Below are 25543 nucleotides of genomic sequence, written 5' to 3'. Positions count from 1 at the left end.
TCAAAGCTGTTAATGGTTTAAATGAGATTAGTTGTGTGACTTTAAGGAATAGCAGCATGCCATCACTTTGAGAAGTATGTCATGTGATCCAACCTCTGTTTCACCGTTTAGAGCAGAGCACACAAGTGTCCTCCAGTTTTCTGCCCATGTAACTACCATATGTCTAGAAGTAATACGAAGACAGAAAGTGTTGGAAAATCTCAGCAGGTCTGACAGCACCTGGGAGAGGGAATAGAGCTAACATTTTGAGTCAGGATGACCCTTTGTCAGAGCTGATGAATTAATACATGAACCCACGACATGTTTGCACAATTACTTGAGTGATTGGTGCCTTTTTTGTATCATTCTAACACACACAACATGGTGTGCAGCAGTGGCTCCTTCTAAATGACAGTGTTTGACCTGACAGCAAGTACAGGTACGACATGGTGAACAGTTTTAGATCTTATTACGTGGCATGAGACTTCTCTTTAAAAAGATCAGCTCAGTCTCTAGAACAACTAAGATGCTGGCCAATAAAAGTGCAAGATATTGAAGATCTTTCTGGAGTGCTTCCAACTTGGTTCATGTGGCTTTCCCCAACAACTGTTGTTTCATAGGTGGTTCCCATAGTTGGCTCACTCCAGACCCAGTCAGGGACCTCATAATTGCATACAAATTTTAATTCCATGATCTCATTTTGGTCAAGATGATATCTTAGTATGTGATAGCGGAGGCTCTGTCCAGTGAGCAATCCACTAATAAAACCTACCAGCATGGAGTCTTGTAGGACATCTGTGTATCATGTATCTGCTGAGAGTTGGAGAAGAAGGAAGATGGAACAAGGAACTGGTGATGAATGAAAAGTCAAGTGTGTAAAATGTAATGAAGTTGGAATATTGGGAGGAATTAGTGAGAGTGGAAGTGCTAGGATGTGACGAGAGTGCTGTTGGTATGTGCGGTAAACACAGCAGTGGAAGTGTCCTGGTGATGAAAGAGGGAGAATTGTCTGAGGGAGAGGCTAAAGAGAGTAAAACCAAATTATAGCAGAAACTGGAATCATAGAAACCCTACAGTGCAGAAAGAGACCACTCGGCCCATCAAGTCTGCACCAACCACAATCCCACCAGGCCCTGCTCCCATATTCACCCACTAATCCCTCTAACCTACGCATCTCAGGACACTAAGGGGCAATTTAGCATGGCCAATCAACCTAACCCGCGTATCTTTGGACTGTGGGAGGAAAATGCTGGATAAACTCAACAGGTCTGGCAGCATCTATGGAGAGAGAATAGAGCTAACATTTTGCATCTCAATCATTCAAGGTCATAAAGACTCAAACTGTTAGCTCTATTCTCCCCACAGATGCTCTTAGACTTGCTGAGATTTTTCAGCATTTTCTGTTTTTGTTGTTGAGGCTAAAAGGAGTGTTGGGAGGATTTATGAGAGAACTGGAATGATGAAGTGTATCATAATAATGAAGAAAAAAAAGCCAAGTGGCACCCTGAAACATTGTGATGTATTATTATCACATGTATTGGGGTACAGGTGAGAAGTATTGTTTCTTACACCTATACAGACAAAACATACCATTCATAAAGTATACAGGAGAGAAGGAATGGAGAGAGTGCAGAAAGTAGTGTTAGTCATCACAGATTCATAAAATCCCTGCAATGCAGAAGGAGGCCATTTGGTCATTGAGTCTGCACTGACACAATCCCACTCGGGCCCTATCCCCATAACCATACTTATTTACCCTGACACTTAGGGGTAATTTAGCATGGGCAATCAACCTAACCTGCACATCTGTGGAGTATGGGAGGAAACGGGAGCACCCAAAGGAAACCCACACAGAAGAGAATGTGCAAACTCCACACAAAAAGTGACCCAATCAGGGTCCCTGGCGCTGTGAGGCAGCGGTGTTAACCACTATGCCACCTCATTGCTAGTGTCGAGAAAGATCTCTCATTGGGCTTTAAATAAGACCTATGTTTTTTTTCAAAACTAAAGTAACATAATTATTGGGTTTGAGAAAAATATCCGCGAAAAAGGGATCCTTTCTAAAATAAATCCTACTGTGATCAACGGAAGGACTGAACTTCATCAGAAAACTAGTTCATCCCTCTTCATCCAGGATTGTAACCATTTGGGGATATCCTAGGCAGGTGATAAATTGAGGGCTCTCGCTTGGATCAGTAACTTTGGGGAATGTAACCTACAGTGGGTCATAACAAGAGCAATTTACCGTACTTCTCTACTCTTGTGAGGTCATTGATCCTCTTTCTACATTTGAAGGCAAGTGCTGGGGATCATGCTGTTGGTACTGACTCTCCTAACCACTTTTAACCAATTAAACCTGCTGGTTATATATCCTCCTCTCAAATGGCATCACAAAAAGCTTATGGACAGCAAACTAACCCACGACTGCCTATAGAATTTTGTACACACTAACAAAGAAATGAGGCAACTGGGATCACAGCCTTCTTTTATGTGGTACGTTACCACTTTAAATAGGCCTTGGGTGACTCACCTGAAATTGCACGTTGAAATGGGTGGGCAGTCCATTTCCTGATGCAGTCACTGGGGGAATTCTGTCAAGCTTACTCAAATAGTTGCTTGGTCCTCACGCTGATGCTTTTAGAGGAATCACCTCATCTGTCTACCCAATTTCTATTCCAGTTAGAAATCTCCTTGGGGAAGGTGCAACATGCAATTCTGGGCATCTCTCCAAGTCAGCGATGAGGAAGGTAGTTAGGCTAAATATTTTTCTCTTTTTTTCTCTTTTACCATGTCCATGAAGAGCATGACTGATATCCACCTAGTATTGCCCTCTCTTCCTTATCCTGGTTTCTTTGGACAGGTCTTATATTTTCCATCTACATATTTATAATAAGTGCAGGCGTTCATGTTTATGGTGTTTCAGCCCTCAATTGATAACAGTTTTGCGTAATGCACTACAAAGTGCTTGGTTCCAAGCTTGGAATTCCTAGGCATTCATCTGCCAACGGCAATGAAAAAGAAAACCTGTTCTGGGCATGTTAAAACCAAACCTTGCCTCATATTTGAATGACTCTTAGACAAATAAATGTGAAATGTTAAAGATCAAAATATGTTTTGATGGCAGTGAATGAAAAATCTTTTCTTGTTGCACTGATTAGAATTCTGAAGCAATTCGGCAAAATGCACCTTAGTATTTGTCGCATCATGCCTTAGTTAAATGTAGTTATACAATATGTACAGATGCTTATTAGAGCTCATGTTAGTTATTAGGTGCATGCCAACCAATAGGCATTCTGTTCATGAGAATCTTTTGAAATGGTAGCATTTTGCAGAGTTCAGTGGGGTTGGTTATGCATTTTTTTTGTTAAAGTATGTACATTTAATCAGAGGATCCTTACATTTTGAGAGGTAGGATGGAAAATTGTTCCTTGGGGTAATGACAGCGTTGTTGAGCTGAGGGTTTTCTGTCATATGTTTTGCTGGAAAACATTGTGAGGCTTTGTGGGATGGTTGAAAGAGTGAAGCTGGAGTTTTCTAGGGTGTTGATAAATGTATAAATTACAAGCTTAGCCCAGAGAAAGATATGCGTTTGAGTTATTGCACAATTTTACCAAGACTCCCTGGAATATTCTGTGTAGTGTGTGTGCTCAGATTGTGCAGATGTAGTTTTTACCCTTTCCATCTAGATAATAGAAGAATCTCAGCAAATACAAGGGGCTGGATTTTATAGCCTCACTTGTCTCAACTGTAAAATCCCGCCCGAGGTCAACAGACCTTTATATGTTTTGCCCCTTGCCCTATCCGATTCCTGTGGCAGTACTTAAGGAATGCACAACACAGTGGACAAGTGTGCATTTAAGCTTATTCTCAGCATTTTTACTGGTGTGTAGTCATTTGTCTGGAGAGAGCAAAGGGGGGAATAAAAATATTTGCAGCATATTTTGTGCAAAGGTTACGTCACCAGTTGATGCCCATTTTGCTCTTTTTTAAAAAAAGGTGGTTATAAGTTTTCCTTCCTTACTGCTTATTGATGTACAGCCTGCATAGCCAGCTGTGATTTGTTATTATTTTGCGAAATAAGATTGAAGATAATCACTGCAAATAAAGAAATTGCACATAAAAATATGACCGTGAAGTGTGCCAAAATGTGTTGACATACTATTTAATATAACTAGCATCTTGGGTAGTAATAAATCAAATCATATGAAGTGCAATAGGAGTATCACTCTAAGTAATGCACGATGCTACCAGTCTGGAGCAGTGTACAAGATCTTTAAACTAGTAAATTTAATTGCTGAAAGTAAACATAGCCTGAGGCTTGGTATATTGCTTGTTGTCTGGTCAAACGGTTATTGCTGTTTGAAATGGGATTGTCAGTTTCAGATTGCGCCTTGTATCTTAAAACTGCTTTTATCCGTAATGAAGTGTGCTACCTGAAGTAAGATTTCCTAATGTTCTGTCCTTCCACTTTAATATATTAAAATATAAATAGATTTCTCATATACAAAATTGCCAACCTGAGACTCTTGGCGTGGGATTTTATAGTCTCGCTTGAGTGGGACCAGAAAATCCCACCCGTGGTCAATGGACATTTCCATTGTCTGCCGCTTGCCCCTCTTCCCTGGTGGGCAGAAGGGTCAAATTCCAGCATTGGTTGCGAAGCACAGATGGTAAGATATAAGGTCTTACAAAAAAAGTATTTTCATAAAAATAAAGCTTGAACAACCACCTGGCAAGGACCAAAGCACTACACTGGACAATGAGACACACACACACACACACACGTTCACCTTGCAAAGTCCCCCTCAGTAATGACTGGAGTCTTCTGCCAACAATGGGAGAGTTGTCCCACACAGTCATACACGCTGTCATACATTTCAACCAAGTTGCTCGACTCTTTCAACATACTCCCTGATTATGTCCTGTTCTACTAGCAGAATAGATCCAACAGAGGTGGTGCTGAAGTGGTTTTCACTCCAGGAAGTGGCTTTGGGTGTACTCAACATTGACTCTGAACCCCAGAAAATCGCATGACATCGGGCCAAATGTAAGCAAGCAACCTTTGTTAATTACCACACACCACCCCTCAACCCATGAACCATTGCTCTGCTGTGTTAAACACAAATTGAAAGTAACACCGAGGATAGGAAGGGCACAGAATGCATTCTGGGTGGGAAGCTACATAGCCTGACACTGGCTCAGGACCAGATGAAGTCCAATCTTCACATCTGAGTACAGTGTTGTGTGACACTGTCAGCTGTGAAAAATGGAATAAAGACTTTGAACAGATCCAGCAGCTCAAAATGATGCATTCACGAGGTGCTGTGGACCATTAGCAGCAGAATTATAGTGAATTACAATCTGCAACCCTCTGGCCTGGCATATGTCTCACTCTACTATTTCCATCAAGTTAGAGGTCCATCACTCATTCAACAAAGTGTGTTGGAGTCCACGAGCAGCACTGTATGTTACTAAAAATGCAGCTCAACCGGATGAGACTACAAAACTGAACCACGTTCATGGTAAATTTCAAAAGCAGCATGTTATAGACAGGGCTAAGCAATCACGCAATCATTGAATCTGATCAAAGCTTTACAGTCCTGGCACAACCAGAAAGTGAACAACTGGAGCAGGAAATTCCACAAATATGGCCACCCTCAACATAAGGGAGTCTGCACAAAAGATGAGGCTGAAGCATTTCTTTAGCAAGAAGTGTCAAGTTAATGAACCATCTTGGCCTCCTCCAGAGGTGTTTAGTATCAGAGATGCCAGTCTTTGCAGATGAAACTAGACTGCTGACTGAGCATGTCTGGTATTAAGGGTTAGTCAACCTTGGTGGCCACAATTGTCACAAAATAAGACTGATAAGAACAACAATAGAAACAGATGTCTTCTGTCTACACAACCCTTGAACAAATAAGCTCAGAATCATGAGGGTCTTTAACAAATGTTCTTGAAGGTTGGAGAAAACATATGTAAAAAAAAAAGGGCTAATTGGAGACATCAGCAGCAAAGACGAGAGACCCACCATCATGACAAGAGGACCCCAAGTTCAAAACTCGGAAGATATCCACTAGCCAGTTCATCGTGCACGGGAAGTTTTTTAAAATATATTTGTGGGATATGGGTGTTGCTGGTTTGATGTGGATATGCCAGCGTTGGACTGGGGTAAACACAGTAAAAAGTCTGACAACACCAGGTTCAGTCCAACCGATTTATTTGATAGTAAACTCACTAGCTTTTGGGTTAGCCCCTTCGTCAGGTGAATGGAGAGCTCTGGCCTCAGACAGAGCATATAAAGCACAACATAGGTGTAAATATTCGCATTCTAATCAGCAGTGTGTAAACTGTCTGTGCTTTATACGCTCTATTTGAGGCCAGAACTCTCCATTCACCTGACAAAGGGGCTAACCCGAAAGCTAGTGAGTTTACTATCAAATAAATCGGTTGGACTGAAACCTGCTGTTGTCAGGCTTCTTACTGTGTCACTGGCTAGCCAGCATTTATTGCCCATTCCTAGTTGTCCTTGAGAAGGTGGTGGTGAACTGCCTTGGACAACTGAATGACTTGTCAGGCTATTTCAGAGAGCAGTTAAGAATCAACCACATTTCTTTGATTCACTCCATGTGATCACAATGAATAGAGAAAAGGCTGTACCTCCTAACAACATCCTGGTTGAAAAGTTGTGTGACAGAACTAGCGGCATGTCTAGTCAAGTTTTTCCAATACAACTGCAACCCTAGCATTTACCCGACAAAGTAAAAATCGTCTAGTTATGACCTGTTGACCCTTTTATACTAAGGCATCAACTTGCATATTGGATAAAGGACAGATACTCAAACTGAAGTCTTAATTTTTTTTTGTAATCTTTAATTTTTTGATAAGCACAAAATTAACACATTACTCTCATTTAGTTTCCATTATAATATAACCTTATGACTAGAATCTAAGGAAGGCAATGGTCTAGTGGTATTATCGCTAGACTATTCGTTCAGAAACCCAACTAATGTTCTGGCAACCAGGATTCGAATCCTATCACGGCAGGTGGTGGAATTTGAATTTGATTTAAGAAAAAATAGGGAGTTAAGAATCTACTGATGATCATTCAACTATTTTTGATTGTTGGTTCATTAATGCCTTTTAGGGAAAGAAATCTTCTTCTGTCCTTATCGGGTTTGGCCTTCATGTGACTCCAGAGCTAAAGAAATATGGTTGATTCTCAACTGTTCTCTGAAATGGCCTGACAAGTCACTCAATTGTCCAAGATGGCAGCTCTCCACCACCTTCTCAAGGGGAACTAGGGATGGGCAATAAATGCTGGCCAGCCAGCGACACCCATATCTCAAATACTAAAGAAAAAACTACCTGTGCTCGATGGCCTGTGGGTGTCTTTCCTAAGTTCCGAACTTGAGATTCTCTTGTCATGATGGTGGGCCTCTAGTCTTCGCTGCTGACATCTCCGATTAGCCCTTTTTTATATGTTTTCTCCAACCTTCAAGAACATTTGTTCAAGACCCTCACGATTCTGAGCTCATTTGTCTAAGGGTTATGTAAACAGAAGACACCTGTTTCCATTGTTCTTCTTACCAGTCTTATTTTGTGACAATTGCGGCTACTAAAGTTGAGTGACCCTTAATACCAGATATGCTCGGTCAGCAGTCTAGTTTCATCCCTCCCTTTCATAGCAAACTGTCCTAATGTTTTTTGTAACATTGGCATAATCTCCCATGAAGTTTGTCAAGCTTTACAGTTAGCCATTGAGCCACAGTTACCCATAAGGCCATAGACCTCTTCCTAGAAAGCAGAACAAAACCATATTGACCAATTCCCACCCCATTAGTTTGCTCTCAATTATTAGTAAGTAATGGAAGGGATCATCAACAGTCCTGTTAAATGCCATTTACTCATTCATAACTTGCTCACCAATGACTACTTCAGTCTCTGGGTTCAAGACTGTGATACAGCTTTTGTCCAAACATTGCCGAAAGAACTGAATTCATAGATGAGGTAAGAGTGGATTCAAGGAGGCCTTGTAAAGTTAAAATCGATCGGGACCTGGCAGGAGAAAATGGCTCTTCAGGTTGGAGTCATATCTAGCATTAAGGATGATAGTTATAATTATTGGAGGTTAATCATCGCAGTCCTAGGACATTATTGCAGGAGTTCCTCAGGGTAGTGTCCGAGGCTCTCATTCAGAATATTCTGATTTTGGCTGTTAGGGGATGAATAACGTGTGCCATGCAAATGCCAGTCAATGGCCATCTCCAATAAGAGAGAATCTAACCATCTTGCCTTGATTTCCAATGGCATTACCATCGTTAAAGTCTCTCACTATCAAAATCCTGGTGGTTACCATTGACCTGAAACTTAACTGACAAGTCATGTGAATGTTATAATCAGAATCTTGGTTCTCTGCCAAGTACCTCTGCTCTTTACTCCCCAGAATCTTTCCAACATCTCCAAGACGCATGTCCCATGACTCCTATGTAGCTGAAGTTGTTAACAATTCTGTCTCTCCAGGTTGTGACCCTTTCTCCCTAAAATCTGTCATCATCAAAATTCACCACCACCCCACCAGCACATTGCGGTTGCAATGTGTATCTCGTATAAGATGCACTGCAGTAACACATTGAGGCTTTTCTGTGAAACGTCATCCAAATGTGCAATCTTTGCTACCTGGATGACCAAGGGCAGCTGGCGCATAAGAATTGCACTACCTGCAAGTTACCCTCCAAATCATACAACAATTTGATTTGGAAATATATAACCTTTTAAAGCTCTTGGAGAACTCACTGACTAACAGCACTGAGCATGCTTCTGCACCAGGTCGGTTACAACAATTCAAGAATCTGGCTCACCATCACCTACTTGAGGGTTATTAGGCATGAGCGATAAAGCTAACCTTGCCTGTACCATTCACATCCCATGAATGAATAAAGAAACTATTGACATGTTCTTCAAGAAAACATCATGCAAAATCTGGTTTCCGTATGTTCGCGAATCTGATTAGGAGTGGGTTCCTAAGTTATGTGACTTTAATGAACCCAGCATCACCTTACAAAAATCACAATCAAAAAATTCAGAAATGAATGAGTATTTTTTTAACTTCTTCTGTGAAAATGTTGTTAATCAACCAAATTTGTGCTGTTTAACATTAGGTTAAAGCATTGATAGTTACAAGTCTGTCACTCGTTTTAGTTGCCAAAACAATTGGCAACGTCACATAACATTTTGACAAGTTTTTTTTGCCCTCATTTTACATTGACACTATCAGGTTGAATACACCTTGTTCAACAATGTGGTGATGTGGCCAAGGAAAGCTGTGGAGAGAAAAGTGACATAGGTATGTGTGTCCCTATTGCAGAATTTGAAGGCAGTAAGTCTACTGACTTGACTTGTCCCACAATCTCACTTGTAGTTGGGAATGCTTTAGATACTTAGATATTACCAGGCATCAGTTATCAAAAATATTTATATTATCTCCTCTTTACCTCACCTTTACCTTTACCTACCTCACACTAAGTTGATCCTTCTCTACATCCTAGCTATGACTGTAACACTACAGTCTGCGCTCGCATTTCCTTCTGTATGAACAGTATGCTTTGCCTGTATAGCACACAAGCAACAATACTTTTCACTATACTAATACATGTAACAATAATAAATCAAATCAAAATCTTTCTGAAACTTATAAAAATCTAACATTTTTCAATTTGCAGTAAGTTTGAGGAAAATGCATCATTAAACCCACCACAAAGACTTTTTGATCAAATAGCATTGTTTCCAAACCAATTTCTTTTAATATGCTAAACCTGTTTTAGCCATAATCGCCAGCTTTTAATGTTTGTTGCGCTCGCAACAAGAAATGCTGATCAATGTGTAAATTCTCATACTGGAAACTGATAAGTGACTGGCCCTTTGATATTTTGCCAATTTAAAAGATGTTTTTTTCATACCTTCTTTAAAATGATTTATAGGAACACTGAACAGGAATCTTCCTGCATGTCAAATAGAGAGTGTATTTTCATTGCTGTTAACACGTATTTACTGGCCCTTCTCTCTCTTGAGTCACGCTCATACCTTTCGCTCAGCTGCTGATGGATGTGATGCTCTCCTAGAGAACTAGTGTTAATTTTGAAGGCTGAAAGAAGGCAAAGAATTTATTGATTGTGTGTCATTTCCATCCTCCTAGCCATCTCTGCATGAAGTAACTAATTCTGTCTACAGTAAACCAACTAGTATTATATCATTATTGAATAGCAGTTAGAGGTTTACATGTGAAAAATAATTTCTGCTAAATCATTTACTCAATTATTAGCCTGCTTTGAATAAATTAAATACTCAACAGTACATTACAAAACTATCCAAGGATTGTTAAATCATCTCAGCCTAAAGTGGCACATAACTTTGTGAAATACTGTTGATATATTTTGGTTATAATCAAGGCGAAAGTTGTTGGTTAAGAATGGATCACCTCTACACCCAGGTTCCAACTTTAACGTTGTGGAAGTGGGTGAATTTAGAAATTCACCCCTGTATCAGTATCAGTTTTGACCCTGTATTGATGGGGTATTGCAAAGCTCCTTTTTGCTCTGTGCCAAGATTGTGTCTTAACCGCAACCTCAGTATTGTATGTACAATATTGGTGACATTTTATTTCTCTGTAAGGCTCTACTTTAATGATTTCCCTGATTGACATTGACATTGCCAATTTGTACTGAATTGTGAGAGAGATTGAGGTGAGACATAAAGATCTTGAAACTGTCATCTCATCAAACTAACTTTGCATCATTACATACATAAACATGGTTCAAAATAATTGGGAATTGATTATCATTTCTGAAAATATTAAAAGAGCGATACTTGTGAGCAAATTATCTTATGAAAAAATGTTACTTTTTACATATTTTGCAAAAAATTATACATTTTCATTGCAGGAATCTAACTGCTCTATATTAAGATAAGCCTACTAAATGTTTGACTGATCTGTGCCTCAAGCCTTAATTTTATGTTCAAAATATTGGTACAAACTGTCAAGGCTTTTCTTTCAGAAGTATTTCTAACTAATTTCAATGTCATTGTTCATAGGAAGTCTCAAGTACTTAAATGTCACCAGGAAAGGGATAGCTGGTTTCACCCTCAGTAGAAAAAGGTGCTGGAAGATAACAGGCAAACTGCTTGAAGGATTCACTTCTGAAAGAGGCTGCTTTCAAGGCTAGAGAGCCATGCCTTTCAGACTCAAACTGAGGAGGACCAGACGGTACAACGTTCTGAGCAAAAACTGCTTTGTGACACGCATCCGATTGCTGGATAACAATGTCATTGAGTGTACATTGTCGGTGGAGAGCACAGGACAGGAATGCCTGGAAGCTGTGGCTCAGCGATTGGAGCTGCGTGAGGTAGGCCAATCTAATATGCAAATCTTCTAAGGAAGACGTAGAGTAAGACATGACTTTGTTTTCCACAAGTGAATGAAAATGTTTTTTTAGAACTGCTGATAAAATGTTAGCTAACAGACATTTGAGTTGTTTTTGCAAGATAGCACAATAATTTCTTTGCATCAACATATTTACAGGAAGAGATTTTGCTTTTAAGGTGAAAAATACTTGACTAAAAGAGTTGGGAGAGACAGAGGCCAAGTGAATATGACCATTACAAGTCTTATATTGTTACCATTCCAGCTGACACTACTGGACAAAGCAGATTCCAGAGTCAAACCTAGCTTGATGGGTCCTATCTTTTTCTTCCAGTTTCCAAAACATGTCCCAGAACAAATTCACAGGAGTCTGCTGATGAATTTTTTAATACACTTCATTTTACTTGTTTAATGTTCTTTTGTGTATTACACCAGAGAAAAAGGTGCTGGAAAGATCTCAATACAAATACAAAATGATTCAAATACTCATTATTCTTTCACCTTAGCTATATCTTTACACACACAAAGAAAATTCCAAGACATAAATCAGTTTGCCATATCTACCTTACACTCTAATATTCAGGGTAAGTATGCAATACATGTGAAATAGTTTGTAAACTGTGGTCAGACACATCACACTCCAAATTGAATGACAGATTTGACTCGAGCAGTTTCTGGGGATTTCTCAACAACCCAGCTAGATGCTTGTCTCTCAGTCTCACTGAATCATTGTCTTTCTCACAAAGGTTTTCAATCTTCACATTTGCAAAGCTCACTTTGAAATTCTCTCCAAACATCACCCCACTGACAACTACAATCAAGATGCATCTCCAATGTTTCCCTCATCTTCTGAGATTTCTTTCCTCTGGATCTCCAACTACACTCAAGTTTCATCTTCCAAGCACAGTTTCAGATCTTCAGTCATACTACGCAGAACACCGCTGCTCCAAATGGGTACCTGTGCCTCTCATAGCCTGTATCACGGAATCACCAACCTTTAGCTGCACGCATTGATATTCTGGGCTCATCTTTAATGAGCCTACTTTGTATGAAATCTGCTCCTCACAGCTTTTTATTATCTTAGCCTTTTTTTTCTGCTGCTATTGTTTATCTTGACTCATTGAGGACTACCCATGACCCCTGCCTGGGACCTTCTTGTGGGACCTCTTTCTGTCTCACCTTTCTAGTTTTGGATCATCTTATTGGTTTGGGTCCTTCTCCCTTTCCATTTCCCTGTCCCCTGCTCTTTGGGTCACCTTCTCTCTAATGATGCTCCAGTTCCACGTCACCTGACTTTTGCACCGTTTCACCTCTTTGCTACTTTTCTGCTGTCTTTGCGTGCAGGGCCTGTTCCCGACTTGAAGACGTGGAAACAAACTATGCACGTGTAGCCATTTCGTGACTGGTGTATCAGCAGGAGTCTCGAGGCCTGCTGGGAGCTGCTTCTGAACTGTGCCACTCAAATTCAGTTCAAAATAAGCTTTGGAATGTGTCACAATATCCATACTCTCCCATCTGCTAATCTATTTTTTTTTCATTCGGGAATGATTTTACTTCGCATTTTAGAAAAATTACAAGATCACTTGGATTCGTTTTGTCACATTTAGAGTTACTGCTGACCTACTAGATTTGTGCTGGATGCTAATTTACTACCATTCTCGAGAACAGCTGTATTCTTCCTGTAAACAAGGCTATTAAACTATTTCACATTGAATAGCAAAAACTTGCACTTCCATATTGTTCTCTCATATAACAAGCCCAAAGTGTCCTTTTGGTGGCCAGACTTTCAGCTGCCATGGCCCTAAACTCTGGAACCACCCCCCAAACTAAATCTTTCTAGCTTTCTACCTTGCTTTCCTGCTTCACTACATTCCTTTAAAGCCTACCTCTTCAATCAAGCTTTTGGTCAGATGGCCTAATGTCGTCTTAGGCGTGCTGATTAGTGTCAGATGTTGCCCCATAAAACTTTGAAGTTCCCTTGGACAGTTTCTTACGTTAACAGGTTAAAGATGCTCTGTGAATACTAATTGTTTTCCATGCTCAAGAGAGTAGAGCGGTCACAAAACTGTCAGCAAGCTACATCCCTTATTACACAAGATGTTGTTCATGACTGACCATTGCAGCTTTGACATCAAGAGCAGGGTAAAAGACTGGAGAATTAAAATGGGGAATGGCATGAGCATAAATGCAAATATTCTTCCAACTCAAAATGCTAATTTTCTACACTAAATTAGCCGTGCTTGCAAATTCTGAGTCTGGCATTTTTCACATCCCACTGCTAGTGCTCTGTGTTTGACTTTTGATTTGTGCTGAGTTTCTTGTCAGCAAATAAAATTTCCTGTTTTAGATTATCATGTCTACACATTCTGCTCTAATGGACTTCTTGAATTTTTTTTGAAAATCTCATTGTATATTTTTATTTAGTTTTCCCCTCTAATCACAAGAGTTTACTTTATACAGCCAGTAATTGTGCATCTTCAGTATCTTGTGCACTCGTACACAAGAAGTGCATTGTGTCAACGTTTCAGTAATGGACCTGCTAATGATTTCTACTGCACAAAAAACTGCTTCACTAACAACACATTGTAACATTTTGCAGATGTTTTTGGCTGGAGAGTGGTTATGATTCCCTTTTGCTTAAAGCTGTCTTTGTACAAATCCGCAGTCACCATTCCACTTTCTATTAATGGGATTTCATTGACTCGAGGTCACTCCTAAAGAGAGATTTTATGGGGGTTTGACCAACTCCATTCAATCTGCCTAACATCACTAACAATGGTGGCAGGATTTGATATTATTACAATAATGCAAAATATTAAAGATACTATTTGAGATGATGGTATTGTCATTGACCACATTCATTCATATAGTTTCTTTGGTGGAAAAATGATTTACTGTAGTGAAGATGCATTTTAGAAATTTTATGCATAACCCAAATTTTGTTGAAAATTCATTTCTTATAAACCGATGCTAATACTCTGGCAACATGAGTGCAGATCCCACCAGGTCAGATGGTGGAATTTAAATTCAATTACTAAATCTGAAATTAAAAGCTAGTCTAGTAATGGTGAGCATGAAACCATTCTTGATTTGTTGTAAAAACCCATCTGGTTCATTAATAGTAATGAATATCTGCTGCCCTTGCCTGGTCCAGCCTACATATGACTTCAGACCCACAGCAATGAGGTTGTCTCTTAAACGCCCACTGAAATGGCCCAGCAAATCAGGGTGCACAGTGGTTAGCACTGCTGCGCCTCAGTGCCAGGGACCCGGATTCGATTCCCAGCTTGGATCACTGTGGAGTTTGCATGTTCTCCCCATGTCTGTGTGGCTTTCCTTCGGGTTCTCTGGTTTCCTCCCACAGTCTGAATTACTGGTTAGGTGCATTGAGCCCAACAGGCGATTAGGGGAATTTCACAGTAATTTCATTGCAGTATTAATTGCCTGCATATGAGTGATGAATAAACTTTAATTTGGTGTCCGAGGCCCAGCCATCTTCAGCTGCTTTATCAATGACTTCCCTTCCACTATAAGGTGAGAAGTGGGGATGTCCACTGATGACTCTTGCAGTCTGTGTCCAAATGCACCCTGACAAGTGGTATGTAGCATTCGCTCCATATAAGTGCTGAGCAATGAGTGTCTCCAATAAGAGAGAATCTAACCATCACCCCTTGACACTCATTGGTTTTGCCATCACTGAATCCCCCATTATCAGCTTTCTGGGAGTCACCACTGACCAGAAACTGAACTGGATGAGCCGGGTCAGAGCTTTGGAATCCTGCGGCAAACAACTCCCTTCCTGACTCCCCGTTGCTTGTCTGCGGTCTACCAGGTGCAATCAAGAGCATGATGAAATTCCTCACCTGGATGAATACTTGGGAAGCTCAACACTATCCAGGACAAAGCAGACTGCTTGATAGGTAGCCCAGATACTATCTTTGACGTTCACTTCCATCTTTTTGTGGGTGATTAGTATTGGGCAATAAATGCTAGTCTAGCCAGTTACACCCACATTCCATTCAAAATGCGCTCGACAAACGGTGACTATATGATACAACAACCCAAGTTTTGTAGTCAGACGCCAACAGATGATGTCAACCATTCATTACTATACTTGCTCAGACTTCCCCTGGGCTTTTTTTGGGACTGGAACTTAGTGACTGAAATGCAATTTTAGCACAACATCCTCTACAGGGTATCTGGTACCAGTACAAACGGGGCGAGCAATTGTGTCTCCTGAACCAATCAGACTGATGAATCCTTATGGATACATGCAGTCAAAACTGTGAACTAAAATGGTTAATTCATTGCCAAGAGATGGAAAGGAGGATTGTTTGCAAATAAAGTGTACTTAAATTTACTAATTTTAAAATCCCTAGCAGAAATTGAAATTGTTTTACAGGCGGTCCTTGACTTTGACGTTTGAGGTACAATGAACAATTCAGCTCTACCACATCAATTTTGACTTTATGCTGGCATGCCAACACATTCATACATGCATACTGACGATTGGCACTGTCCATCTCTATGACTGGTCAAATTGAACTGTCATCATTAGGTTGGAAATGAGTGTTTTATTCTGAATTTATTTTCACAACCATCACAATTTTAACACATTAAATATTTAATTTGTGCTCAGACTTGCAGATGTAAAAGGTTAAACAGGCAACTGACAGTGATTGGCGGTGAGGTGACACTGTGATTAACACTGCTGCCTCACAGCGCCAGGGACATGGGTTCAATGCTGGCCTCAGGTCACCGTCTATGTGGAGTTTGCACATTCTCCTCATGTTTGTGTGGGTTTCCTCCAGGTACTCTGATTACCTCCCACAGTCCAAAGATGTGCAGCTTAGGTTGATTGGCAGTGCTAAATTGCCCCTTAGTGTCAAGGAGATTAGAGGGTAAATGTGTGGTGTTGAGGGAAAAGGGAGCTGGGTGGGATTGTGGTCAGTGCAGACTCGATGGGCTGAATGGCCTCCTGCACTATAGGGATTTGTTTGATTTGATTCTATAATTATATCCCCCACACTAACTGAGGAACTTGAATGAAGGTGTGCTGGCATCAACAGTCATCTCAGCGACTGGTTGAGAGGATTTAACGCTGCTAGGTGCTCCATCATGAGTGATTTCCAGCTTGGTTCAAGAACCAATCCCCTATTTTTAACATTGCTCTTTTGGAAAAATCAGCTCCGACTTATGACATCTCAGCCTGGTGTCTTTAGTTCAAGGCCTCCCTGTCCATAAGATCTGACAAAACAAGACTCTAATTTTCAGTGCCAGAGAGATTGTTTGGCAAAAATTGTGTCTTATTGTGCTGTTAAATATTTACTTATGTTGGAATGGATAAGTCCTATCCTTTTGCGGCAAATTGAGTGGGTAAGTACTGCAATTTCTCACTGTTTTAGTGCCAGGTCTCATTGAGTTACCAGTGTAGCAAAGCTTCTGGAGAAACAGGGGCGCTCAAGATAACAGTTTCCTGATTTCTGTGTTTAATTGCATGTATGTGACTGTCAGAAGTTGCTGTCTGATTTAGACTTCAACAACAGAGTGCCAATATCCTTACTGGTGCTTTTACTATCAAACGCAGCCATTACTTTCAAGCTTCTATTTGGCTGAACTGTATCTACTTCCTTCCCACCAGCTAATATAGACAAACTAAAATAGAATTATTATATATAATCAGTCTGGCTTTTGCATGACAGTTAAGAACATAAGAAATAAGAGCAGGAGTAGGCCATCTAGCCCTTCGAGCCTGCCCCGCCATTCAATAAGATCATGGCTGATCTGAAGTGGTTATCCTTTGCGTTTTGGGAGAATGTCTTGTCATTGCGTTGCTAGGTGCATATTGATTATTTTCCCCCCCCCGCCACCAACACGGTGGATTTCCCAGTGGCAGGATAGGTGAGGTATGCCAAACACTGCAGCCATCGGGACTGAAAGATGGTAGCCAATGTGCCATAAGTCTCGCAACAAAATTGGACTTTAACCTGGTGTTGAGACTTCTTGCTGTGTTCACCCCAGTCCAACGCTGGCATCTCCACATCACGGCCAGTGTGCCATACAGGGGTGAAGGCTGGAAAATCCCATCCCTCATCAAAGTTTATCCATTGGATTCCCCAATGGTTCATTGAGCATATCAGTTGGTAGGTGCACTGATTGTGCAGGACTTGTATCTAATGAGGAAATGCCCACATTTAAGCCCTAGCTGTGCTGAGTTAGCTCACTACTGCCTGGTTTCAGTACAGCTAGATCCAGTATCGCCAGCTAAGGAAATGAGAAAAGCTCATCAAGATCCTAATGACCACCAGTGAATGGCACATGTAGAAGTGGATGTCAGGGTTGATATGGCTTTGATGCCCTCAGACAGGGACTAGGCTTCAGCTACTCCATTTTTGAGATTTAAAATAGCTATTGGATGTATTGGCAGGTGGGGTGAGTTGGGGGGTGCACAGAGGGGTTGCTAGGATCTGTTGAAATCTGCATCTTCAGGAGAAGATGGGAGGAAACCAAAGTAGTAAGTGACTATAAACCTGCATTTAAATTGTCTCATACTAATGATACCCTAGCACATTTAATCAAGTGACATTTTAGTGGTTGGACTTGGATCTCATGTTTAATGCAGAGAAAGATGTAACTCGCATCTGTTTTAGTGCCTCTTCATGGCCTCCAGACATTGCAAAGCATTTCACATATATTGAATTACTTTCTGGAGTGTAACACTGTTTTGGAGGCAAGAGCAGCAGCCAATTTGTGTACCCCACAAAGAATAAAAGAATGAGTGATCGGTTAATTGTAGTGGTGTTAATTCAGAGAAGAATGGTAGCGAGCAAATGGGGAGATCCCCTTTTTCTTTTGAACTGTGCTATGGGATATTATACAAGCAGACAGGCAGGATCATGGTTTAATAAATGATCGGAAAGATTAAACTTCTGACAATGCAGCATTTCCCACCCCCTGTATTTCACTAAAGTGTCCATATCATCTACTCAAGACCAAGGATGGGTTGAGTCCATGACTGTTTGAGTTACAGAAATGTTACGAGTGCTGTACAGGTTCTTGAGAAGTACGACAACTCAGACAGCAATTTCCTGAGTTCTGCATTTAACTATAACCATGCGGATGCGGGAAGTCACTGTCTGTTTTAATGTTTAACTAGCGTAATCTGTAAAATATATGACAAAATTAGTAGCTTCGGTGTAACGGTACTATTTTTAAATCCCATACTAGCCTACCCCCATCACCCTTTCCACACCTCCCAGGCTTTCCCCTATTCCTGCCCATGCCATCACCTTCTACCCATGCCCTTCCTAGCCATGCTGACCTGCCCTGCCCATCCTCCCATGCTGCTGACTGCCCTTCTACGCCATTTCCAGGCTCCAGTAAATGACAATGGGGAGTAGTGGCAGGGAACCCAATAAAAGGCACCAGTGGGAACTGGGGCGGGTGAGTGGGTAAAGGGCCAGTGCCAGCAAGGTTGGCTAGAGAGCAACAGGGGACAGGGAATGGTATGCAAGGCCAAGGAGCAGTCAGGCCAGAGAAGAGAGTCAAGCACTGAACCCAGGAGGCAGCAAGGGCTAGGCAACGAGCTCAGGGGGGGCAGCACAGGACAGGCACCGAGCCCAAGCAGTTTGAAGGACAGGAAACCAGTGACCATGTCCATGTGGTAGGCAAACCGCAGGCATTACTGCTGCTGAGAATGCATCCCGGGCAGAGGCCAACATTCAGAATAGCTGCCTACTCGATGGAAGCAGGAAACAAACTGAAGTCCAAATTAGGGATGAATATTCTGTGGCCAATTGGCTCATGTTGCATAGAGAGGCTGCCACTTCAGGCACCCCCTTACATAAGACTGTGGGGCCCAAGGGAGCCAGTGACTCCACACCTTCCAAGGGTCTTCCCCGGCACGAAAGACCACATCCCCAGCCCAAACACTGCCGACAGAGAAGTTTACTTTCTAATTCGAGGAGCATACTGTGAGATCCTGCTGAAATTTTAAATTCTAGCTTATTCCTCAATTTTTCCAGCTGATCTAGCATTCCATCCTCTCTTGGTGGGGCTGACCAGGCTTGAGCTGTTGGCCCATTAAGTTAAGGCTGATGAACAGTTCAGAGATGACTAATTTAAGTTGTAACTTTCAACTAGATTCTGGCAAATTAGGTCTCTGAGCACAATTTATTTCTAGTGTAGGGTCCTGAAACCTGCATTAAAGTCCTACTGAGTGAATTCATCGACACTACTGAATAACGCCCATTGATTTCTGTATTGCCAGTTACAAAGTATCTAAAAACTACTCCTGTGCAGAGAGTCAAGGACAGGTCTTATGCCTAACATGCCATCTTGCTATTTATAAGTATGGTATTTTGTCTTTTCCTTCCATATCCATCATTACTCTTGTGTGCTGCTCTCCCCAGTCACACAGTCCCCTCCAACACTTGTGTTGAAAGAGTTAGATGATCAATGCCAGACTTCTTGCAGTTATCGTTCTGTGATCAACTAAGTGTTCAGGAATCAATAAGGAGATTTTTCTTTCTTTCCAATATGCAACCCTAGGGTGCATCGTCTCTGTGCAGTACTCAATCCAGCTTCAAAGCAGGAGAAAGTGAAATCGGCCAATACCCTTTAGGATAGAAGTTCTGTGGGGAAGTAATTGGGGAAAATATACCTGATTCTTTTGTCAGTGTCACTTTACTGTTGAATTTCCTGCAATCCTATTAGCGTACGTTGGAACATCATAATGACATAAACAACTGAAGCTTTCAGGTTGCATCAGATATTTAAATTCCAAGTTTAAGTAAAAGAAAAAGTTTGAAGTCATCCAGCCATTCTTCATGCGCAGACATTCATGGAAGCTTGCTTTTCTTGTTAGTTGTTTCCTTATGGCTTCAATACAAATCATTTGAAGAAGCAGAAAATACAGTGCAGGTCTTGGTGAAAATGCATTTATAATACCAGAAAAATTACACTTTTTGCTATGTCTAAAGTTCTGGACTTAATTTCACATTCCTATTGAACCTGCACTGTTGAATGATATTCACAGCTCTTAGTAAGGGGATGAAACTATTATACTGAGCTGTGCTGTGTTCACACGTGGATGGTCACGAATCACTGGGGCAAATCTTGACTAAAATGTAATTACAGGTATGATGCATTAGCGGCTGAATTTGATTGCTCGGTTAAACCAAATACTTCCTTTAATCAAACCCCAGCCACCTGAATTCACTGGTTACATGCATCTCTGGGAGAAAATTTACATGGATAATTTCACTCTCTAATATTAAGTACCTCAAGTCCCAAGGCCTCATTGTTGCCATAAAGTGAAACATAAAAATTGTTAGATTAGAAAAAAGTCCATCGTCCATCTTGTTTGCTTTCTACGCAACAAATATGGTTAGTAATTGTGTGTTGAACACTCTCTCAGTTGACTCAATATAGTTCCATATCACATCCAGTTTCTTATGTTCCTATCGTCAGTAGCTGGTTTTGTTCAGTGGACATTTGTGTTACCTGTATGAAATGCATACTCATCTATTTCAATCTGTATCTTTTAAAAAACTTCTCTTTAATGTATTGGCTCATAGGTTTTATCCATGGAGTTAAATTCAGTGTAAGTTCCAGAAATCTTTGACTGCCAGCAATTATTAGCGCTAAGTTTACAAGCCATCTGATGCTGATATTATTTGTTTTGATTTGGGTAGCGTTTTAGTTACTGTATACTGCATTGATATCACTAGTTTGCTGAGTTTGTATATGTAAAGAAGAGGCCTAGTGAATCCTTAAATTGGTGGGAGAACTGTTTATGATCCCATTGGTATGGTGATGACAGCATCTGTTTAATAGGTGAAAAGTGACATTAAAACTCTCATACAACTTCTGTCTTTTCTCTTCCCTCACCCCACCAGAAAACTAGTCGTAATTGTTACACTGTCAACGGTGTCAGATAATAGTCATAAAGTCACAAATAGTACGATGAGTTTATCATTTGAACTGTATGATTATTACTACTCGGAGATTACCAAGTATTTTAGTCAATTTAAAAATTTTGAATTTGGGCTAGCTTTAATTGGATTTACTCATCGTTTGCTACTAGTGGTCAGACCAGTAGCAAATGATGGACATGTGATTATGAAAGATTAGAATTGGGAGCTATGTAGCTGCAAACTCTAAGTGATTTAATTTACAATGATTGCCAAGAGAGGAACTATTTTCAGCCTACAAACATTCTTGAGTTTCTCTACATCTTTCCCAAAGGAGTTGGTAAGAGTTGTCTTCTCCAATGGCTAATTGATTGAGCAATCACTGATTCTTGCTCTGGTCTTTTCAATATTTAACTGAATGAGCTATCCAGTTCCTGATTAATGGTCTTTTTTGCAATGATTAAATTATAGTAATCATTCTGTTTAGCTGCTGTTCTGTTCTTCTACATCTGTCTTGTGGCATTTGAGGTAATTGCTGCAGGCTTGCTTTATTTAGGCAGGAGAGAAAGAGATGAGAGTAGATCTTGTCAGTGAAACTCTCAGCCCTGTTATGGATACTGCAGGATTTGCGCTCGCATTCGTCCTGAGCGCAAATGGCAATGGGTGAAATCCTGGGAACGTTGAGAAATGAGATTCTCATCGGTCAGGTGTTGTCCCCCGCAGTGGTGACTTAACAAGATTCTGCCCACAAAGGGCAGTAACCTCATTATTTTAATAGATGTAAATCTTATGAAAGAGCTTCTCAGCTGCATGATCTGGCCTCACTAAATAATCATACCTTGCCGATGTACTGTCACATAGGCAGGGTTTACGCTAAGTATATATGATTGGGAATCAGTCAAGAGGAACCTTCTGGGGTGCCATGGTAAGTATAACCCTGGGGAGAAGGGGAAGCATTGTCGTGGGAGGAACAGCCCCTGGCACATGTTTGCACTCCACACTGCTGTCCAACAGGTACAAGTTGCAACATGCAAGTAATTCAGCTTCTCTTGAGAAGATGTAAACAGCTTGTCTGATATGCTACTAATTGATCATTTGAAAGCTTTGCCGCATCATGGGCACAGGTTCTTTCAGTGTAGACAACCTATCATCACCAGATTCCTGCCTGAAGTTGACCTCAGTGTTTATGTATTGAATAATCTGTCATTGTAACAAAAAAAATTCCAAATTGCTTTTTGAACCAATGATGTTAAGAGTCAGTGACCTCCAAATTTTCCCATTCCTCCCACGACAATGCTCACCAGTGTGAGGGCCAGAAGCTCCCACCCTGTGTGCGTTTCTGAGGGAAAACTTATCAATCCATCAATCTCCACATATATACACTTCAACGGGCAGGAGTGGGAGAAAGCGAGCAGGATGGAAGAAGGAAGAGGGAGCAAGGGATAAAGAGAGGGAAGCGGCAGGAGTAAGAAAGGAGAGGAAAACGGGGAGGGAGAAGGAAACAATGAGCGTCAAGAAGTCAGGGAGAAACAGCGAGTGGGATGGAGAAGAAAGCTACAAGCAGGAAGGGGTGGGAGTGGGAAGCAGCGAGCAAGGGGTTTGGGAGAGGAAAGCGGTGAACAGGAGTGAGTGGGAGGAAATTAGAAAAGGTTTAGCAGTAAGTAGAAAGAGGACTTTTGTGACAGTTTGGTTGATGGCAGCTAGTAGGTTTTTAATGCAAAAATTACAGGAATGTAACCTGCTTTATTGCCTGCTTTATTATGAGAAAATGATTTTCGCTCAATACATTTCTGTTTAGCACACTTTTTTTTGAAACACATCAACAGTACAGAAAAAAATCCCACCCCCATTTAGTGTTAAATTGTTTGCTGAGAGAGTAAGAATGGATTGTTAACCAAAGACAACCTTAAGATAAAATAGAGAGTGCTTGCAGTTGTGCAGAGTTCCAAAAGATCCCACTGGAGTAGAGATTGGCAACAGTGTCCCAACTATTCTGACCAAAGACAATAGCATGGATACAATGAGTAGCTTCTGGCATAAAAATGAAAATTAGAATGGGAATGAAGCCAACAGTAGTCTGAAAACAATCATGTAAATGATTTGGCAAGTTGGTGCCTTAAAGACTTTGACCTCTACCTACTGAGGTGTTTGATGAATTTTCTGTGATGCTTATCAAAAGGAGCATGCGTTCCCTTGAAGGAAAGATTACCGCAGTGGTTCTGTCAGTATAACCTGGACACTGATCATATGAAAGTGAATTTCCTTCATTTATGTAACTTTTATGACTGACCTTATAAAGAGCTCTACCATGCCTTTTTAAAAAAAAGAAACAATTTACTTACCAGCACATGGCAGGCAACCTTTTTTTTGTATGTTTTTATCCTGTGTCAAAAAAATAATGGGGCAATTCTTCCATCCTGCGGGCAGGGAGATTCGAGCAGAGGCTGTTTCACGGGCTCCTCAGTGAGCGTCACAGGTGTTTCCAGCAGCTGGATTTCCGACACCATCAATTCCATGCTGATTTCTGGTGTGGAGTTGCATAATTTATGTAGATGCGCACCTCCATCTCTCTCAAATCTCATTAGTGGATCCAGGACTAAAGTTTACCCCCACCAGGAGTGGTTCAGTGGTTCACTCCAGCACGGTTTAGTATAGCTCTCAATTCCACTTGAATGCAATTATGTAAACTTGTGGCCTTTGCTATCTTTCAGAAGGGACAGTTGAGTATGATGAACATCCCACATCATCTCACCAGACTGTAAATGGAAGATATCTGTTAGGTCTGTGGCATGTTATCCTACTCATGGTATACTTAATGTGGCTGGTCGTAGCTCTTAAAAATAACTGGATTTGATTTTGAAAAATGCATCACCACCTGACAAGGGCTTATGGTGAAGTTTGAAATATAATGATCATATTCCTCAAAATCTTCAAAAAAAAAAGATTTGATTAGGAAAGACCAGCTAATCCAACAAATCCACCCCAAACCCAACACATCAAGAGCATTATGATAACATTCTTCCTAACCTCACTGGAAGATGCAACCATCAGAGAAAGGCAGAACAGCAGAAAACCTGAGAGCTAAGCGTAGTCATTTTGTACATTTCTTCAATTTCTGAACAGCTTCCCTGCTACCATCAGGCTATTGAATGGATCTATCTCAAATTAAGTTGATCTTTCCCGACACCTTAGCTATGACTGTAGCAGTACGTTCTTTCCTTTCCTTCTCTGAATGGTATACTTTGTATAGGGTGCAAGAAACAATACTTTTCACTGGATACTATAATAATATGTCAAATCAAAAAAAATCTTTTCAATCGTTGGAGGTAAGTCAAATCATTGTTACTTAAAGGGAAAATAATTGCAGGTAATTTCTACTCACTAACATCAGATCGTTGTTGTGGCAGTTTTAAAACAAAAGACTTGTCTGTCAAGGGTTGATTCTATATGTCACCATTTCATTTGGTGTCAGAGTAGCTATGACATCTTTTAAGAGAAAGTGAGCTTGTAATTTTTTTATCATAGATGTTTAAGCCAAGTTGGTACCTCTTTCTGCATTTTTCACTTATCTCCTGTATCTTCTGCCTTGATCCATCAATTTGTCAGTGCATTGACCTAAAGTTAGTGCAATGCTCCCTCTGTGCTGCACTGCCTGCCTCATTGCCTTGCCCAATGCCTGCAGACTGGTGCCCCCATAGATGGCCTAATGCCTGTCCCTAATGTAGAGGAATGCCTATGATCCATTTGTGAACTATGGCTAATATCTTATCCAATCCTGCTTCCAACATGTTTAAAGTGTGTATTTGTTGTACCTTTGCACTCCACACAATGTTGTCTGACAGATGCACGTTGCAATGTGCAACTAATTCAGCTTCTCTTGAAGATGTAAACAGCTTGTCTGAAATGTTACTAATTAATGATTTGAAGGTTTTGCTGTAACATGGGCAGAGATTGTACAGATTCTTTGTGGGTAGATAACTTATTATCACCAAATTTCTGTCTGAAGTTGACCTCAGTGTTGGTGTATTGACCAACTTGTCATTTTAATAAAAGTATCATCCCAAATTGCTCTTTGAACCAATGCCAAAAATTTATTTTTTTTATGGTTGAAACCTCTGCTTTGAAGAAAATTGGGCAGTTCAAATGTGATCTATTTCATTTTAACATGTATTCCCGAAAGAACTTGGGGGAAGGAGGGATAGCACAATGTTTGTTGATGTTTACAACTGCTTAA

At 40.7% G+C, this 25543-nt stretch overlaps 1 protein-coding gene across 4 annotated transcripts in view; it reads left to right on the top strand.

Annotated features, from left to right (window-relative positions):
• The window catches only part of LOC145350972 (tyrosine-protein phosphatase non-receptor type 14-like), a 217069-nt gene that overhangs the window by 71114 nt on the left and 120412 nt on the right, over positions 1-25543 (top strand). For all 4 annotated transcript variants that reach the window (XM_080200521.1, XM_080200523.1, XM_080200520.1 and 1 more), the window contains one exon: positions 11068-11378. In XM_080200521.1, the coding sequence (XP_080056647.1) occupies positions 11205-11378 (174 nt within the window). In that variant the 5' untranslated portion in view covers positions 11068-11204. The remainder of the gene's footprint in view (positions 1-11067; positions 11379-25543) is intronic.

Source organism: Carcharhinus amblyrhynchos, chromosome 12 (genome assembly GCF_965287045.1).
Source record: "Carcharhinus amblyrhynchos chromosome 12, sCarAmb.v2.hapA, whole genome shotgun sequence".
In the NCBI taxonomy this organism is placed as follows: Eukaryota; Metazoa; Chordata; class Chondrichthyes; order Carcharhiniformes; family Carcharhinidae; genus Carcharhinus; species Carcharhinus amblyrhynchos.
This window is presented reverse-complemented; position numbering and strand designations above follow the sequence as displayed.